Source organism: Berghia stephanieae, chromosome 3 (assembly GCF_034508935.2).
Source record: "Berghia stephanieae isolate SIO BIC M18660-M18661 chromosome 3, UCSD_Bste_1.3, whole genome shotgun sequence".
NCBI lineage: Eukaryota > Metazoa > Mollusca > Gastropoda > Nudibranchia > Aeolidiidae > Berghia > Berghia stephanieae.
Window position 1 is genome coordinate 18,083,340 of NC_088362.1, and position 20,503 is coordinate 18,103,842.

Below are 20,503 nucleotides of genomic sequence, written 5' to 3' on the forward strand. Positions count from 1 at the left end.
TTCTTGGTTGTATATTTTTACATGTTTGTACATTGCTATATATTATATATATATATATATATATATATATATATATATTATATATTATATATATATATATATATATATAGTGTGTGTGTGTGTGTGTGTGTGTGTGTGTGTGTGTGTATACCTTGTTGCCATAGATTTAGATTCTCAACTTTGTGTTTATACATTTTTATGCAAGCCACGTCTGTAAACGAATTTCCATTCTTTTTTTTTTGGACGAATAAAGTATATATTATTATTATTATTATTATTATTATTATTATTATTATTATTATTATTATTATTATTATTATTATTATTATTATTATTATTATTATTATTATTATTATTATTATTATTATTAAACTACAGGTCCTTTTCAGGAAAGAGTCTCTCGTATCCAAAGTCTTCACTGTGTCCTGAATTAAAATAATAAACATAAAAGTGAGTAAAAGTAAAGACATTTTAAAATGTTAAAAGTCGATAAAACTTCTTGAGTCACCAGGAATGGTGTCAACGTGTTGAAATTGAAAATTATGAATTTTTCCGAGTGAGTTAAAAAAAAAAAAAAAGAAAGAAAGAAACTATTACGCTTAGAAAGGAGCTCGAATCCCTAACTCACCCCATCTCGGTTACAGTTACGCTGTGCTAAAACAGCCGACACCTCGCCTTCTCGCTCTCGGTCAAACAGTTTAGCCCTTATAATCTCTTCCGGTGAACTGAATACACAGCTGTGTATTCAGCCCACTGGTGGACGGAAAACACAGCTGTGTATACAGTCCACTGGTGGACGGAAAACACAGTTCTGTTGTTCGAACGATTGGGCACTGGACTTGAACGTCTTGAACTGTTGAACTTGTGATCTCTGTCATTCAGTTTGTGTTTTCATTTCATTTGCATTATTTTTGCTGTCTTCATCAAAAAAGTAATATAAGTCCTCTAATATCAGAAGAAAACATTCATTGAGACATAAGGTAAAGGAATCAAGCACAAATTTATAAAACGAAGAGATATTTACTTACATATCATAGAAATGGCACACTTATTCTGATCACTGACGAATGGACCCTTCGCCTTTTGCTTTCGGCTTTCACCAAAAATTCTTGGCCGTGTTTGTTTATCTTGTCCATTACCAACAAAACACTCGTCATTTATCCATTCTTTCTTCACCCCATTATTAAGCATGACATTAAGATTTTGCTTACCATCCTCCAGTTGAAAATAACTTAAGACTGGCTGCTATTTTACCAGATTTTTACCCGCTAGCTCTAGATTACTTTTTTAGTTTCTTGATTCTTTTAGACTTAGACTTAGACTAGGCACTTTGATAAAATTTTTAAACTCAAAATATCTTGATTTGACTCAGTCAGGGGGATGGGACTTGAAAAAACATAAAATTTGATACCTTATTTGTTTCTCTACGACCTACGGTTCCAGAGTTATTTATATTTTTCTACTGAAATTTTTTGTCAACTTTACAGAGAGAATCTGTGATCTCACTGGTGCCTCAAAACCAGCATCTCGCGGCGATCGGGAAATTTTGTCTTGCAGTCAACATGGCCCACTTATTGTTTTCAGTAATTTTGTTTCAATTAAAAAATAAATGGCAAGTGTTAGATATCATTTTAAAGGTCAGAAAATAAGCTTTATTTTCATATAAATCATTTTCATGTATGGAAAGTATGGAAAAAATTAATGATAAATGAAAATGGGAAAAAATATGAGGTTTTTGTCCTAAAAAGTGGGGTTGGTGGCGGGAAAAATAAAATAATGAGCGAGTGTATCAATTTTGATTAAATTTGGCAGAGATGCTCTTCAATTAATTGTCTATCGATGTATGAAGTATAATTAAAATGTATCCATAATTTAAAAAGTTCTTATAATTCAAAAATGTATAAATTTTTATTACATAAGTTTTCTGAGAAATACAATCAGGAATTGAGAATGAAATACACCGTTAGAAAGCTTGTTTTGTGCCCTTTATAATGATACCAAAATTAGTCACATAGGTTCACAAATAACGCCATGGTGACCAACACGGTAAAGGGTCAAAAATAAAGTTCCAAAAAACGAGTTTCACCTTACAGTGAGCCTATCGGCGGCCACTGGACTGGAGTTATCAAAGTGCCTACTTAGACTTAGAGTTAGAGAGATAGAGACTTAAGTACACTTCACTCCATTTAATCGCACAATCCGCTTATGCTACACATCCCAGAAAAACGAAAATTTTTCTATATAATCACTCCGCTTAATAGCACAGCTTCTCTGCTTAGTCGCTACACCTTGATTCCATCTTGATTTTTTTAAAATATCTTTAAAAATACACAAAAGGTAATGATTCGATCAATTCGTTACAATGTACAACAATATACACAACAGCGGTGATCTGATATCTCAGGAGCTACTGGACTCCATTCAGCCACAGAAAAGACAACACTTGGATAATGAAGATGAGGATGAGTCATCAATAAACATTGAAAAACTTGACATGCTAGACAATTTACGCCACTTTATCCAAGAAGAATGCTTGTCAGATGATCCACCAACATAGGCGAGATTGAAGACAAGGGTTTATAAATAGCTTGCACAGAAAAGAAAGCAATTAAAGCTTCACGATTTCTATTCTTACAAACATTAATGTCACATTTTGTTGTCGATGAAACACGAAAAACAAAAAGAAAAAAAAAAAAAAAAGAAACAAAAAACTACAACTTCTAATGAGGCCATATCTTAACATGACGGTCCCAAGCCTGTAGAAAACTCAGAGAGGAAGTTCCTACATAAATGGCACTGGAAAGTTGGTGCTTAGATGCTTTTTTTTTCAGCTTCTCCGCTTAACCAACACACTAACCTGAACTCCCGAGGGTGCAATTAAGCAGAGTCGAAAGTACAATCTGATTCTTGATGTATGATCGTAACAGGACATGGTTTTTACTGTTGAACTGTTATTTTTCAGGTATTGAGACATGTGCTCACACTCAATAGATAGATAGATAGCTTTTTTTTTCTTTTTTTCTTTTTTTTGGAAGGGGGGGGGGGGGGGGTGCCACATTGGTTTAGTGGAAAATTCCAAACAAATCATAGAAAAGCCAAATGAAAATGATTTTACCAAAATTTTCAAAATTATCTAAGTCAAAGTAACAATATTTTCAATGTGCCAACGTAGACCTAAGCAAATGGAAGTTGATGTTAGAACAGGGTAAATGATGACCTGAATTTATTTTTTTAACATTAATGATGTTTTAAATGACAGAGTTGGTTGCAACTAACACTAACTGTATTGTAAAAGACTGACCTGACATTTAATCTGATCTTTATAGGAACATTCTGATTTTCTGGAGGACTATTTTTGGAGACCATGGGAGGATCCTAGTTTCCGATCAGTAATTAGACTCTAATGCCAAAAATATTTTATTATATACACTCCAGCACGGTTTCTTTGAACACGGTGTCCTTGAACACATGGTTTCCTCAAACTAATTCAAATGTCCTGAATTTTTTCTTTATTATTCTTTGTTATCATTCCATTCCCTCCACAAACTAATTTTTACCTCAAACACAGTTTCCTCAAACTAATTTCACCCAGACAACGTTTTAAAAAAGTTAATCAAAGTCTTTTTTTAAAAATTCGACCAGTGATTTCGACCACTGATGATTTACTGTGATATTGACAGTCATGTAATGTATGTGTGTATCTATCTACTCTGCAGGTGTGTGTATACAATATGACTATTGCTGTTTTGCATAACTGACACCTCTCTGTTTATTCTTATTACTTCGCTATTTGTTCCAATTTTAATGCCACGGGTCATGATTTGATAATGGTTGGCACGGCAGTAAATTAAATGATTTTTGTGATACACCACCACCCCCCCCCCCACACACACACACACAAACACCAAGCCCTTGTAATATGTCATGTATATAGTTATCTCCCTCAACATATCAATAAAGTATATAAATAATAAGGTTCTCTTTATTCATCCTCAAGCCGAGATTTGTCTTAAGGCTTATTCCAAGGAAAGACTGGAATAACCCAGGTGTCAGTCGCAGCTCATTACCGCTAATTGAGCTAGCGAGAGGTGACTTGCTTTGGGCCACATAACGCGGTGAATATTCGAACTAGGTATATTTCGGGTGCGAAGCAGATACCATACCGCTGTTACTCTCCCCCGCCTCCCCTCTCCATCAAGTCCGACTTAGTCGTTTTTGGTGGCAAATTATTATTATTATTATTATTATTATTATTATTATTATTATTATTATTATTATTATTATTATTATTATTATTATTATTATTATTATTATTATTATTATTATTTATTATTATTAATTTATCATCATCATCATTATTTTTTTAAAATTATGATTACTTTTATTACTATTATTATTATTATTATTATTATTATTATTATTATTATTATTATTATTATTATTATTATTATTATTATTATTATTATTATTATTATTATTATTATTATTACTACTACTACTACTACTTATTACTACTACTACTTATTACTACTACTACTACTACTACTACTACTACTACTACTACTACTACTACTACTATTACTCTGAAAACCTTATAGCAAAGCATTACTTAGTTTATGACTTTTTTTCACTTTTCAAATGTAATTTTGTTAAATTTGATGACAATTCTTTTAAACTGTTGATATTATCTATGGATTGTTTCAAAATTCCTGGCCTTTCTGATTTCTTTCTTTTCTTCCTCATATTAGACTGCTGGAGCATCATCACTGTTTGCCAGAGACATTGTCACTGATGATGACGTGACCTGCTTGTACCATGGAACATTATGACAATGTCAAAGAAGAGACAGTGTTCTTCCCATCTGATGAGCCTGTCAAAAAGCATAGGAGCAGACGACTAAAGTAAGTTTTATATTTAATATTTTACAGTCATCCATAACTTTAGTGACGTTTAAAATATGACATAAATTTTAGTACCATCACATTTTTGAAGCAAGATCTTTTCTTATTTGATTGGCTGTTTGGTGAATAGATACAGTGAATTGAAATTGTTTGAATTATAATTTCTTTAAAATAACATGTATTTTTCTTTATACAGCTTTTTTCACATCATTTTTGCTGATATAATTTGGAATTGATATATTGCCATTTTTATGTTGTTGTTTTTCTACATGTTTTAAAAATTTACATTACAGCACAACCGATTGATCGTCAACAAAAGCTTATACGAATGCTCTGTAAAATTTTGTGCTCTTCTTACCAATATATTTATTTATTATTTTTACATCAGAATCAATGACTACATCTGACAAATTAAAAGCTGATTTGAATCCTTTCCTCTTAGATCATAGTACTTTGTACATTGGTTTTTACTGCTTATATCAATACAATTGTTGTTTGGTATTATCAGGGATTTTTGTTTTTTGGTTGTTTTTTTAATTTTGTTTATTTAATTGCTTTTTTTTTAACCCATTCATTTCTTTTCCCTTTTGCAATCTTAACTGGTGAGAATTTCAGTGAACTGCAAGCCATTTTTACAGATGAGTTCTGAATATAATATGTCAATCAGACTATAAATGTAAAAGGTTACATTTATTATCATCATGTTATAAACCTAAACCGCCAACTCCCATGCCGGTAAACAATGCAATAGCATACATTACCAACCTGGGGTTGCAGATAAAGAAAGTGTGTTAACCTACATCGTCAAATGCGGTGCAGATAAATGCCTCCAATATTTTAATTTTTTTTTACCTACTTTTAGACAAAACGCCTGATCTGATGATTTTAACAGAAACCTGGCTTGCCCTGCCAGCAAATGAACCCACCATTAAAGCATTCACGCTACCAGCCTACATTTTAAAAACATTTACATGTTTTAATCAAGATGGCGGAGGTATAGCAATTATCATGAAGGAAAATCTTGTTAGAAATGTTTTGATTCACCTTTATGAAAAGCCTCTACAATGGAAGCTGTGCATCTGAATCCTCATGTGTCTGGAGTTGTTCTGAACATTATGAATGTTTATAGAGCACCTGCTAACAGCAAGAACAAAATATCCATTCCACTAATGCGGCCATTGATATTAAGCCTTATTTGTGGTCAACTGTAAATGTATGCAAAATATTTATCATTTCTTATAAAGCATTTACGCATCGTTTGATATTGCAATAACATTTTCTAAATGGTATTAAAATGAAAAAGGAAAAGTTTGGCACTGTATTCTATACGTACCCCTTTTCAGATTTTAAACAAAAAAAAACCCCAAATAATTACTACTCCAGCAAACAAATGAAGAATGGCAAAATTGTAAGTAAAGCATGTATCTTCTAAATTCAACCTCTTCACTGCTTTGCTCGAGACCGTTTCCAGATGGTTTACATTCCAAACTGTCTAAAGCCAGATTTTTTTTTTAGGGCTTTGACAATTGCTAAGAATAACGTTTCACCCTGCTTTGTCAAACAAACTCTGGACACAGGCAGTTAGACATTTGAAGGATACTCTAATGGAGAATTGGGCAAATCAGTGTAAAAGGTTAAATTCAAATATGTTAACCGATTTAAAGTTTAAGTTGAAGTTCATGTTTGTTCAATTTCTTACTGAAAAGTAATTTAGCCTAATTAATACAGTCAGGTATTATGATAAAAGTTAGGTGAACAAAGGATGGTAACAATAACAATGATGTCAATGATAATGATGATGAAAATGTAAAATTAACAACAATGATAATGATGATGATGATGATAATAATAATAATAATAATAATAATAATAATAATAATAATAATAATAATAATAATAATAATAATAACAATAATAATAATAATAATAATAACAATAATAATAATAATAGTAGTAGTAATAATAATAATAATAATAATGGTAATAATAATAATGATAATAATGATGATAATAATAATAGTAGTAGTAGTAGTGGTAATAGTAATAATAAAGAAATGATGAAGATGATGATAAGAATTCTGAATATTGATTTTCATAGTAATTTGTATTTATGATATAGAGGGCAGTAATTACGACTATTATTATTATAAATTTATAAAATTAAATTTGTATAAAACATTATCAGAATATTTACATTCGCTTTGTATCCCTTGTAGCCTTCGTAATTGGAACGATCTCTTTGATAAATAGATGAATTTATATTTGCTTTATTAGTGTTATGGTTTAAGAAATAGAGTTGTTAAATTGATGCAGCTACATCACCTGGGCTTGATAATGCTTTTTTTATTTGATGAAGGTTCCCCAAGGCACGCAATGCACAACATCGGTACATAATCAAAAGGTAAAAATAACCTTGAAACGTCTTTGTAGAAAAGATTACCTTGTATTCTAAGCTAACTTGGTTTTCAATCACTTAAATTAAGCTGAAATCATTCCCTATTAGTTAGTTTTCGATTATAGAGCAAGTATTTCTATTCTACAAGGGTCGTTCCAGTTAAGCTGCATTTGACTTATTTATTATTCCATTGTATTTGAAGAAATTGATTTAACTTTCCTTTTTTTTGTGGTAATTTGATTGAAAATTTGTATTCATTAATTATCATTAAGATAGAAATAAGGAAGCGATTTTTTTATAAATTGAAAAGTAACGACCCTAATTTTTTATTGCAGTGTTGAGTTTGAAATAGAGGATCATATTTTTAATAAAAGTCCAAGGCCATGATCTTTTTAAGATTTTATTTTCATTTGATCGGGATCTAATGTCACTGTAATGACAATTTTCTCGTCAGTGGTGGTTGTCGACAATGTTTTGGAAAAAGAATCCTGCGAATCCCATTCTTTACTATGGGAATGTTAAGAAAAAGAAGGTATATGTATATTATGTTTGCTAGTGATGATTTATTTTTTTAAAAAGGAGGAAAGAAAATGGAGTGTCCAGATGTCTCATAGCCGGTAATTGTTTTATTTTACTAAGTGATTTAACATCCCTTACCATACTTTATTCATTGGGTAAGGGCTGACTTTCACTTGAATTGATAAATTAGTATTCCCTTAACCCCAATTCACAATAGAGGCAATCATTAATTACTTCAATTGATTTTATCAAATGAGTTGTTGCAATTTGTTTGATTGATTCATTTTGATTTTTTGATTTTTTTTTCATTTCATTTGTCAAATTTATCCAGTTTATTTTCTGTCATGTCCCTTTCATTTCAATTTAATCATTTTTTTTACAGGTATCATGGAATTTATCCCTAGGTCATTGGTGTATTTTATTGAATAGATACATAAACGCACACATACACACACCTCTCTCTCTCTCTCTCTTTCTCTCTCTCTCTCTCTCTCTCTCTCTCTCTCTCTCTCTCTCTCCTCTCTCTCTCTCTCTCTCTCTCTCTCTCTCTCTCTCTCTCTCTCTCTCTCTCTCTCTCTCTCTCTCTCGTTTTTTTGTTCAATTTTTTAAAGAGGGAAGTAAATAGATAAGAGTGAGCTAAATCTGAGAGATGATTATATATATTATGTCAATAACGTTATTTCAGGGTTTTATTTTTAAAAATATTTATAGCTCGTCAAGACAAAGTTCTCTATGAGATTGATTAATGGATTTTCATTATTGTTTTTAAAAACTTTATGTTGAATTGTTTACAGTTTTATTGATTGAATTTGATTACATATGTGTTGCCACTTTACACTTTTAAAATTAGGGAGGTGGTGAATAGATTTCAATGTTTGGTTGCTTGATTGAAGTTGCATCAATTTAAATGGTATTATATATATATATATATATATATATATATATATATATATATATATATATATATATATATATATATATATATATATATATATATATATAAAGCTTGGCTTTTGAAGTAGAAATTGTGAAAGCTTCTAGCATGGCTTGAAACATTCAACCATGCAAAAAGATGGTATATTTCATTTAGTTTAACTTTTTTTATGTACCTACTACACATATAATAAGATTTATCAAAATATATGCGTGATGGATTATGCATTAGTTCATTGAACTAGATTTTGTATTCTTTGTATTATTACATTGATTGATATTATTTTATACTTACTTTGTAATATTAAGCAATTTAATTGAATAAAACTTGAGATCTTAAGTGTTCTAAGTATTTTTAGATGTGAATATCTGTGTAGAATTGAATATAATGTCCATTATTATAAACTCAAGTCACAGAAATGAAATCATTTCTGAATTTGGTTATAACTGGCATGGCAGGTTTTTGCATTGCTTGCGGCTGCAAAATATCGCAAAATATCACTGATTTGCAAATTTTCGAGATTTTGCAATGGAAAAAAAAACACAATTTTTTTTTTTTCATTTGAGAGCTCGTTAGGAGAGTGACAGATAATTAATAAGAGTAGTTTCTTTTTTACTATCTCATTTTCTTCCTTTTTACTGGCCCTGATATGACCTTACATTTGTTGTAAGCGCTGTGAAACCTTTAAAAACAAACAAATACCTTTCTCTTTCATGACCTAATTATGGGTTTTTAGGAAAATTAATCACAATTTTTTTGCAAATCTTTTGCAAATCTTGCTGTTTTTAGCTTGCAAAATTTGGGATTTTGCCTGCAGAATTTGGGATTTTTATTTGCAAAAAACCACCATGTCATTTATAAGTTGGGATTAGGCACTGTATCTTCTGTTCTGTGATTTTTCAGATTAACCTCATTCTTATATAGAAAATTTATGAGGCCAAAGAGCTTAAGGTTAGTCTGACACATATTCTAATTTGTTGCTGCTATGAAGTTTTGAATTTGAATTTGAATTTGCTTTGTGTTGACTTATTTTGACAAATTGTTTTGGGTTTTTTGTTCGAATTCTACAAGGGTCTCTATCTAAGAAGACTTGGCCTTAACCCTTTCCTTACCACCTGCAGTAAAATCCTCACATTTGTCACGACACAATATGCATTTTTCTTATTCAGATTTATTTTGTACATCACAAACTTTGAAGAATGATATTTAATTAATAAGAACATTAAGTTGGTTTGTGGAGAGTCTTGTTTGAGTTAAAAAAATCAATCTTTCTTCTGGGAAAGCCTGCCATTTTGGGAAAATACTGACAAGGACCAGTAAGGAGAGAGTTAATGATCACATTTCTCTGTGAGGAATTTTTGTTTTCCTCATAGATTTATATCTATTTAAAGGTGGTCGGGGAACGTTTGCCTCTTTGGCTAGAAGGAGGGGGTTGATATGATAGTGAATTAATTACGGCAAGTGCTGTAAAACGTACTCATTTAAGCAAAGGCCTCTCAAAACATTAGTCTGGCTATGAATACTCATTATGAACAGTATTATTTAATCCAGTCAATGACAATGACATGAATTAAGTCTGGAATAAAAGTTTGAGTGGGCATTTACCATATTATATTACCGGAGAAAATGTGGCTTGGTGGCTTAAGGGTACTGTGTCTTATTTTGTCACAAAAGTCAAGAAAAGTTAAGCATGTTCAGTGACTGGATGAGTGACAGTGATCATGGAAAATTGGTCCATAAATTGTGTTCTTGGGTAAGGCACTTTAAAAACATTCCACTTGACTCTGGTATGAATGAGTAGTTGTCTATAGACAATGATGGATATTGTAAGAATGGAAGTACAAAAATGATGCCTAAAAGGCAACTGGTACATTATGAAATGAAATATAATTCCATATAGCCTGCTGGAGAAATAAATGAAGCATTGCGAAGCGCAATGGACATGGTAAATCTGTGGAAATGCAAAATATAAATGCTCATATTTATTTATATATTTATAATTCCACAGCTGTTTATTTATTTATTTATTTATTTATTTATTTATTTATTTATTTATTTATTTAATACAATGAAGATAGATAGCTGTTTTGCTTTTGTAGAGTAATAACCTGATGCCCAACATTAAATTGAATGTTAAAAAAATGGAACGAAAGCAAATGTTCTTTCCTTTGCTGATGAATTTGGATCGCTATGGAGAGATAATTTTTCTGAGGTGTATAGGAAATCTTTAACAAAATCAGTCTCTAAAAACTAATTTTAGTTGCCACCATACCTTCTATTCACAGTCGGGATTTTTTTTTTTTAATGTTGCCTCCTGTGAGCTATTCTCATCTTAGATAGAGACCAACGTGTATAATTCAATAACTAGTCTTGCTCAATTTTTGTTTTTCCCTCTTTTCTCATGTCTTCTTCTTTGAATGATTATTATTATTATTTTTATTATTATTATTATTATTATTATTATTATTATTATTATTATTATTATTATTATTATTATTATTATTATTATTATTATTATTATTATTTTTACTATGATTATTATTATTATTGGATTTTTAAATTAATATTGTCATTATCATCATGATGATGATGATGATGATTATTATTATTATTATTATTATTATTATTATTACTATTTTTATTATTATTATTATTATCATTATTACTATTATTATTATTATTATTATTATTATTATTATTATTATTATTATTATTATTATCATGATATTTCAATTGATTGCACGCCAAGATTGACTGTCTGAACCTATGAAGCCATGTGATAACGAAGAAGAATTATAATTGCCAGTTTTCCCGTGTACACTAGAACTATGTTTTGAAGAAGAATAAATAAACACCTTGTTTCATTGTCAAAAAAAAGTTATCTTATTGATAAGTGATAAGTCATGATATTAATATTAGTAATGAAAACTGTTTGGTATTTGATAACTTGACAATATCATAAATATGGGACTCTCTACCGCTGGCACCCTTGTTAAGACAAAGTATAAAGCCGGTGGTTTTCCTTCGATCTGCAGAAATCCGCAATTTTGGAGTCTGAGGAGGTATTTCCTTGTAAAAAGATTACGTTTGTCCCAATCGGTATACTGACAATGAGAGACTTGATGTGAAGTGCAACAAACAAGTGCAGTTTTCCATCAAGTTTGCTTGAGTATCAATGTTATCATCACAATTTTTGTAAAAGTGGGGGTCAATGCAGTAAAATGGGACTTAAAGGCAATCTTTCAAAAATGTTCCCCCTTTTTCAAATTTTGTCACCATGAGCACTGGTTTACAAATAGATGTTCATATATACAACGCAGAATGCCTCTATAAACCTATGTGGACTGTGTGGACTTTTGTTTTAGGGAAAATCTTCCTTACTTTTCAAAGTGGTGTAATTTCTTGTCTCAGGTTTGATCGTCAAACACCTTTTGGTTGTCTCTACATTCCTATATATAGCTTGATGGACATGATTTTTTAATTAAGATTATCTCCATTATCAATACTGTTTATGCAATGAAATGAACTGCTTATCTTTACGAATGTACTCATGGATCACAAACCCTATAAGCAACAAAACCCTTCCCACCTATAGATCAAGGAGGGTTCCTTTAGGTCCATGCTTGTGGGTTTTTTATCCCCCTATATCTCTGTGGGAATTGTCTGGCCGAGAATGAAACCCATCTCTCACTAAAATAAAAATCGAGATGCCTATTCCATTAAATAAAATAATTTTTGTTTTGTTTTGTTTTGTTTTGTTTTGTTTTTTTAACGTTTCCTTTTTTTTTTTTTTTTTTGTTGGGGAAAAAAAAATTTTGGTCATGTAAATGATCTGTTGTATGTGAATGCTCATTGATTTGTTTTTTTTGTTTGATTTTTCTGCATCTGGAATAAGAGAGACGTTCATCTTGTTTTTTTTTCCCTTAGATTTATATAAGATCCGATAAAATCTATATACAAACTTCCAACTTATCATCTTTTTAAATTTTTTATCTATGTATGGTTATGTATGCATGAGTTTGATTTATTCAAAAATTAAGTAAAAGCGATCCTTCTTTCTATTTCAATTGAAAACTTTTGTAGCTGGCTGCAACTTTTATAAAGAAAGACCATCCCATTTCTACACTTTCCTATATCGGTGACTCAGAATAAGACATACTGATGTCCATTCTTGGCTGGTATGGACATAAGTAATTCCAGTTGTGAGTCAGTGATGATTTTTCCATTTAGTAAAAGGCATGTTCCAATAAGTCATGTTTCCTTTCCATCTCATGTGTTTAATCATCCCACACACACACACACACATATATATATATATATATATATTGAATCGTGTTTGATACAAATATGGTACGAAAAGTGCTCGACATGTAGTAATGGAGCGAATTATTATTTAAAATATTTACCACAATGTTTGGGGCAGTCTACATCGATGTTTCAGGCTTAATTTGCCATCTTCAGGACTGAGTTGTTTTGTTGACTGTTGTTGTTTCTTGAAGTGGTTCCGGTTTGAAGTTAATTAAGAGGAATTTGCGCCGATGGGGACACTTTCCGTAGATCTCATTTTTCATGTTGAGTGTGGCTTCATGAGGTTGTTTGATTATGGTATATTTTTCTTCCAGGCATAAGCTACATTGTTTATATATATATATTTACAATTGATTTATATATTTCGTTACCTCACCATGTCCTAATTGTTATTAATATTTTCTTAGAAATAACACATGTGGTACACTTGATATAGATAAGTTATGATTTTGTCAGGCTCAGGCTTCATCAAGGAAATCAATTGGAGAGATATGAGGGATGGGTTGTATTTTTTTTCTTTTAAATTATGTATCTATAAATAAAGAGTGTGCAAGGAACCAGCTGAGTAACTCTTTTTCAGAGCTGGAAATTATATAAGATTGAGTAGTCCCAAGACTAGGCTCATTGGCAAGATGGCTACTGCATTCTACTTTTTTTTCTATTTTTCCCTTCGTCTTACTTTTTTTTTTTTTTGGTGCTTTTGGTCCAAAAGAGTTTCAGGAACTGATGATTAAATTTCTCTAACTGTCCAGTATGTTGTTCACATTTTTCTTTTTCTAATGACATAAAAGTGTTTTAAATCCCACTCAAGTGAAGCCTGTTCGATTTCAATTATTTGTTTCAAGATGATAGAGTGACTACTGGATCAAGATTGTTACAATAATATATGTAAAATGCATTTCCTTTGTTCCATTATTCACCTATTTTACAGAGGTACTATTGAAATTAAGTCAATTTTTTTTCTCCATTTACAGCTAAACATCATCATATCATAATCTTTGTTGTCATCCTCATTGTCATTGTCACCATCATCATCATCCACATCATCATGATTATAGCTCTTTTCATCCTCGGTTTGGGTAAAGTAGTCCTTCAAAGCAATTAGACCCATGGAGCCCGAATTTATGTGATGTGGACAATAGTAATTGCTTGCTACCCTTTGGATAGGTTTCTTGTCTATTGCAAAGTATTCTCGGCTAGGTCCAACAGACCAGACTACCCAATCACAGCTGGGTGGATGTGGAAGGGGGAGGTGGGGTGGAAAACAATCTTGACTTCACCGAGCAGCAATCTTGGTCCTTTTGCATGTGAAGTTAGTGCTCTACCACCTGAGCTATCGAGACCCCTGGCTTAGGGTAAGGCCTCCAACGAAATGCTCTTTATGCTTGTCTTCCTTTCATCCTATCCAGATATTCTTCATCATTCACCGCTTCCATGAACTCTTCTTTCCAATCATCTTGTTCTCAGATTCCATAATAATAAACTGTTTCCATTTGCCTGACAAAATCTCTTTTGGTGTTGTCCCAATAAGTCTCATCTCATTGTAATTTCCTTGTGACGTTGATTTTTGATACCTCCAGAGTTCACACCATCACATGGAATGTCAACAGTAAACCACCACCTAAAGATACGATAGCTCAGCTCTTCATGTACTCAGCAGACATCTACGTAATTAGGTGAGTCCCATTATTTTTAAAAAATTTTAATTCATGCTAATCACTGTATCATGTCTTTAGTAGTGTGTGAAATTCTCCTTGGAATTCGGCAAATAGTTAATAATAGCTTGTTTTGAATTTAAAAATCTATTTTTCTGCGGGGTAATCCCGCTATTTTGGGAAAATACTGAAAATCATCGGTAAGGAAAGAGCTAATGATCTTTCTCCATAAATTTCAAATCGTGGTATTTTGGTACATAATTTAGCTGTATCCATTTGTGAATGGAGTTAAGCATCTGCATCTATCTATTCCTCTGTTATATCTTCAATCCATGTCCTTTCGATGTGGTTTTCTGTCTTGATTCTGGAATGAGACCATTTGATTTGGGCTTGGCCCTGCTTGGTTTCTTTTGGGGAGAGGAAGGCAGATGGATTTATCTATTTGATAGAGGTGACAGCTTTTCTCTCTACATAATGATGCTATTTGATTATTACATTATATTTATATATATATATATATATATATATATATATATATATATATATATATATATATATATATATATATATATATATATATATATATATAATATATATACCAAACAATGAGAATGGGAATGGCTGGCAGTTCTCACCCATAAGCCATAGATTGGGATGTAACAATAGCACCATTACTCAACTATTTCAGAGGGCCGACACAAATTGGTCTGTCTTTGACGGACTTTTAGTTGGTCATGGATGAAAGAAACACAAGGAAGATGTATCATTTCAAGAAACATTTTGTCAAGGCATTTTGTCAAGACCCCTTTTGCTCTATCTACAACTTGAGTGACTGTTGATTTCATGTCAGTGTCTGTCCAGAAACAGTGAGGAGGCATCTAAAAGAAGATCCCCAGAAGTCTTGCAGGCCTTATGTTGGTTAAGTCCTTAATGAACAGCATTAATATTTATGCTACCAATCGACACTCAAACTCAAACATTGCACATGGTACTAGCCACAGTGGAGCACAGTCCTTTTTAGTGAGAGCCATTTCATTCTGTCTGCAAAATGATGGAATTGTCCATGTTTGGAGACCTATTTTCACCGGCTTCAACAACCAAAGTGTGGCAGAGATGAATCATTCAGTGGTGGCAACGTCATGGAGTGGGTGGCATCAGTGCACACATGAAAACCCCTCTCTTGATAATCCAGAGAACCTTGAATGTTGAACGGTACCAGCAGGAGGTTCTGACAGCCCACGACTTACCTGTGATGACAATTCATTTTGTGAATTAAGATTTACAGATAATTTCTGTTTGTTTACTCCTAAAAGAAGCTTTAAGTGATGTGGTGTCTATTATAGTACTATATTAGATGTTTGATACTAACAATGACTCTATCCATGTGTTTCAGCTTACAAGAAGTGGGCTCTTATGACTGGTCTCAAACACTGGATCCTCTCTTGTCAAATGAAGGTTTTATTAAGGTGAGCATTTTCACTTATCAGTTGATTTTTTGAAAAGTTACAATTAAATTTCCTATGTTAAAAGATTGCCAAAAATTATATAAATGTTGTTTGATAGAAACTTATGTAGCTTTTGCGGTGTCTCTCACTCCTCATCTCATGTTTTAACTTTTGACCATCTGCTCGTTAGTGTGATGAGTTATGAGAAAATTCTTTTATTTTTTAGTATTTAGATACAACAATCTTGCGCACAGTGAATTCTATCTGTTTATTTACTTATTTATTTTTACTATGTATATGCACCCACTGTCAAATGTAATTAAGAAATTTGATCTTTTATATCAGTTTTATGCAGATGATGCTCAAATATTCACTTCCTTTTCCTGTGGCGATATTTAAGATTTGATTAAGCAATATGACATGACTTGACTTAAGTGTCTTTGCTCCGTGTGGAACGTAGAGCATCTAACATCTGCTTCTGTCCTTGGCCATATGGTGAAATGAGGTGTGTTTAAATGGAGTCAAAACGTGGATGGGCAGAAATAAACTCAAGTTAAATAATGAAAAAACATAAATTTTTAACAGTGGTTGGTAAAATATCCTTCAAATGTTAAGGGTGTTTCCAGAATCCTTTTATTTCTTCTTCTGAATGCATGAAAAAAACCTTGTTGTACCGATTAACACTAATTATTCAATGTGCAGTCAGGTCAATCTCCTTATAAGAGCCATGCATCTTGAAATCAGAAGAACCAGCAAGATCAGAAATTATACCCCAACAAAAATAGAAGTTTTGATAAATTCTTTTGAACTTTCAAAGTTGGACTATTGCAATTCCTTACTGGTAATGTGGCAAAATTAGAAATGAAATAGCCTTCAAGTTGTACGGAATAATGACGCTAGGCTTGTTTTAAAACATTCTTAAACTACCTCAACCAAATCAGAAACATAACTGTGTCTTTATTTAGTGATTTAGATTTGAACTCACTCTTTGCAACAATTTTAAATACCCATCTCAAAAAGTTGTAAATCTATTGTTGATTATCAAGGTATTTTTCCATTTAGTAATAATCTTAGTGTGTATTTGCGTTTGTTCGTGTTTGTATGTGTGAGAGTGTGTGTGTGTGTATGTGTGTGTAATAAAGATTATTGTAATATTTTACTTGTTATTATACAACTTGTCACTGTTAAGCACTAAACAATCAATAAGCAGTTAAACATTGAAAGATAAACAACAAACATTGGTATGTTTCTTATTGTAAATCATTTGGCTTTAAATCTAGACCTTCTTATAGTTATAGTTGGATATTTAAATTTTTGTATTTTAAAAATAATTATTTTTCCTCAACAGATAAAATCTCGCAAATTGCAAGGAATTGTGATAATGGTCTTTGTCCAGAGGCATTTATTGAATTTTGTTACGCATATTGAATCAGAGGCAACAAAAACAGGATTAGGTGGGATGTGGGTGAGTTTGGGTTTTTTTTATATTTTTTTTTTTGTTTTTTAATTCCCTTTATTCATCCTATAGTTTAAATTTGTCTTTAGAGTCTATTCCAAGGGAAGACTGGAATAATCCAAGCGTTAGCCGCAGTGCAGCGCCGCAAACTGAGCTAGAGTGAAGTGATTTGCTCGAGGTCACACAGCGCATCAGGTATTCAAACTTGGTATCTTTTGGGTATGAAGCAAATACCATACTGCTGAGCCACTCTTAAATATCTACCCATCAAAAAGACAAATTGATAAACAAAACAACTGCCAGACATTTATATCTTGTATTTTACAGAATCTGGTTTAATATTGTAATGAATGGATTGTATTTTTCAAATCTTATTTATTATTTATTATTTTATTATCTGTTTTGAGATTGTCGTAATTGGAATTTAACAGGGTAAATCACCAATAATTATTAACTCCCCATTTTTTATTTGGCTTTTCCTTCAGCTTGTAAAATGTTTTGTTATAGTTCACTTTGAGGAAAATGACGCAACCTATTTGTTGCAATGACACTTTTTTGCCTCTTAGATTTTCATATCAAAATACTATAAATATAAATTATCTAATAGAGAGATGAATAGTATATGATGATAAATCTTATTATATACTGAAAGAAAAAGGAGCAAGATAAAGACAAAAAGGAACCACAACACGCTGACACTGTAATCTTTGATTATCTAACTTCATATTGATACTGATATTTTTGTACTGGACTGTCTACACCATAGTTAGAACAAAATCATAATGAATGAATGAAATAAAGGACAACATACTCATAGAGAGCGATGACCAACTAATCATACCAACTTTGCACTTAGCAAGATGTTATTGTGTGTGTTAATATGCCTGTGAGTACTTGTGTGTGTAGGCATGTATGTACTCTGTCACTACAATAACATTTCGTGAAAGTTGGTTGATTTTTTGAAAGCCAACATGATCTTTAAATAGACTCATAGGAAATCATCTTCATGTCAATTTTAAAGGCCATGCAAAATTTGATGATGATTGTTTCGCTAGATATGAATCCTTTTGTCCTTCAGAATCACAAGGCCAATTGAATCGGAGTTCTTCTCAGTTTATGTTACATTAAACGGACAATAATACTTGATTCCTACTTTTTTTTTATTGAAAGTTAAGTCTGTCATAAAGTATTTTCTGCAAGATGTCAACGACACAGCTTTCAGATCAATATTGAATGAGCAGAAATCTCAGGGAAAAAAATTTGCCCAGATTTGAAAAAAATTTGTTCTTTGTGAATCTAGGGCTAAACCAGTTGAGTTATTCAGGATCGCCAAGTCCAGTCTGAAGTATGGTCTGGATTTATTATTGAGTTTGATCATTGACAGGAGAGGAGGGTTTACAATCAGTACAAATATGTTGGGTGTTCATGCTAATTAAGTGTTGGCATTTGCATATCTATTTTAATATGTATTTATATCTATTCCATGCAGGGCAATAAAGGGGCTGTCAGTGTTCGTTTCGACATATACGGTATCAATATAATCTTTGTCAATAGTCACTTAGCAGCTCATGAAGATCAGGTTTCTCATCGTATCCAGGTAAGGTTGACGAGGATTTGTCTGCATGAACTGATATTTTCAAAAATTGCTTAGTATCATGGCTTTTGTGATTCAATACGATATATCAAATGCAAGCCATACTGACCATTTTGAACTATAAAATAAATGTTGAAATAAAATAGAACTTTTGACATCATCTTAGAATACTTAAAAATAAAAAAAATTTAATGTCATATACAATTAGTTATTAAAAAGTTTAAAGAATGCTGATATTTAGCATGATCCGATTTCCCCCTCAATTTATAGATTTACTTTTTAAAATGTAACTCATTAACACTCATATTTTATACTTACATTTTATCAGTGATGAGACAATAAGGGTATTGATGACCGCATTCACAAACCACTCAACTTGGGGGAAACCCAATTATGCTGGGGAGTTCAAAAACTACCAACGATATAACATGAATAGTTTTTCATTTAAGAAAATAAAGCATTTTCATAGGATAATTAATATTTTTCACAATGTTTATAGTCATGATGCATTATTGGCCTACATAAAATTTAAAAATTGCATATTCATGAAGTTGAACAGATAGCGACTGAGGCCATCAATGTTATTGTGGACATTTGTGTTGAGGCCCAGAATTTATATTTTGCTTTGATATTTTTACATTTATGACAATTTTTTTTTAACTTCTGAAACTGTCATTTTTCAGTTCTCGATTATTTTCAGTGATCAGAATTTCATGGTAGTTTATACAGATTTGTAATTACATCCATTTAAGTGTAGAAGATTAACATACTTTTTATTTTCCTATACACTTGAACAAATGTTGGAACAAACACAGATGAAATCTTTAATGGAAATACAGTGATTTGTAGGTAGCAGTGATTGCAAAATGTAACAAACATCCTCCTCCCACAATATTGGATCATTCTGCGAGCTAAAATTAGTAAATTAAACGATCTAGAAAACAGTAGGTCATTTGTGAATGATTAAAAACAAATCATCTTGGATAAAGCATACATTATTGGTCTTCAAACACATAATTAAATGTTCAAGGAATTTTTCTTGAGTAATAATTAAAATTATCAAATAATTGAATAGTTGATATAAATAATTACACTAAAATGAATTGTCTATAATAGCTAGAATTATCATGGATGAATAGGTTACAAGATACAAACATAGATTTGTATAAATGAGGTTGTTTTTTTTTTGTTTTTTTTATTTCCTTAAGGATGTCACTGATATCATTGATAACCAGAAGTTCAGAGACCAAGATGTAAATTGTATCCTCGACCATGAGTAAGTTTTAATTTTAACTC

General features: G+C 31.4%; 1 protein-coding gene across 6 annotated transcripts in view; it reads left to right on the forward strand.

The window, feature by feature from the left end:
- The first annotated feature begins 846 nt into the window (after window positions 1-846).
- Window positions 847-20,503, forward strand: part of LOC144967267 (inositol polyphosphate 5-phosphatase K-like) — a 29,273-nt gene continuing 9,616 nt past the window's right edge. The window contains exons 1-11 of one of the 6 annotated variants that reach the window (XM_078904300.1): window positions 856-980; window positions 4,749-4,901; window positions 6,245-6,309; window positions 7,258-7,302; window positions 7,751-7,828; window positions 9,653-9,700; window positions 14,638-14,733; window positions 16,106-16,178; window positions 17,506-17,622; window positions 19,103-19,210; window positions 20,416-20,483. In XM_078904300.1, coding sequence (XP_078760426.1) covers window positions 6,299-6,309; window positions 7,258-7,302; window positions 7,751-7,828; window positions 9,653-9,700; window positions 14,638-14,733; window positions 16,106-16,178; window positions 17,506-17,622; window positions 19,103-19,210; window positions 20,416-20,483 — 644 coding nt within the window. In that variant the 5' untranslated portion in view covers window positions 856-980; window positions 4,749-4,901; window positions 6,245-6,298. Of the gene's footprint in view, window positions 981-4,748; window positions 4,902-6,244; window positions 6,310-7,257; window positions 7,303-7,750; window positions 7,829-7,875; window positions 7,914-9,652; window positions 9,701-14,637; window positions 14,734-16,105; window positions 16,179-17,505; window positions 17,623-19,102; window positions 19,211-20,415; window positions 20,484-20,503 lie in introns of those variants that run through there. The other 5 variants (XM_078904301.1, XM_078904302.1, XM_078904303.1 and 2 more) reach the window with 5 other exon arrangements.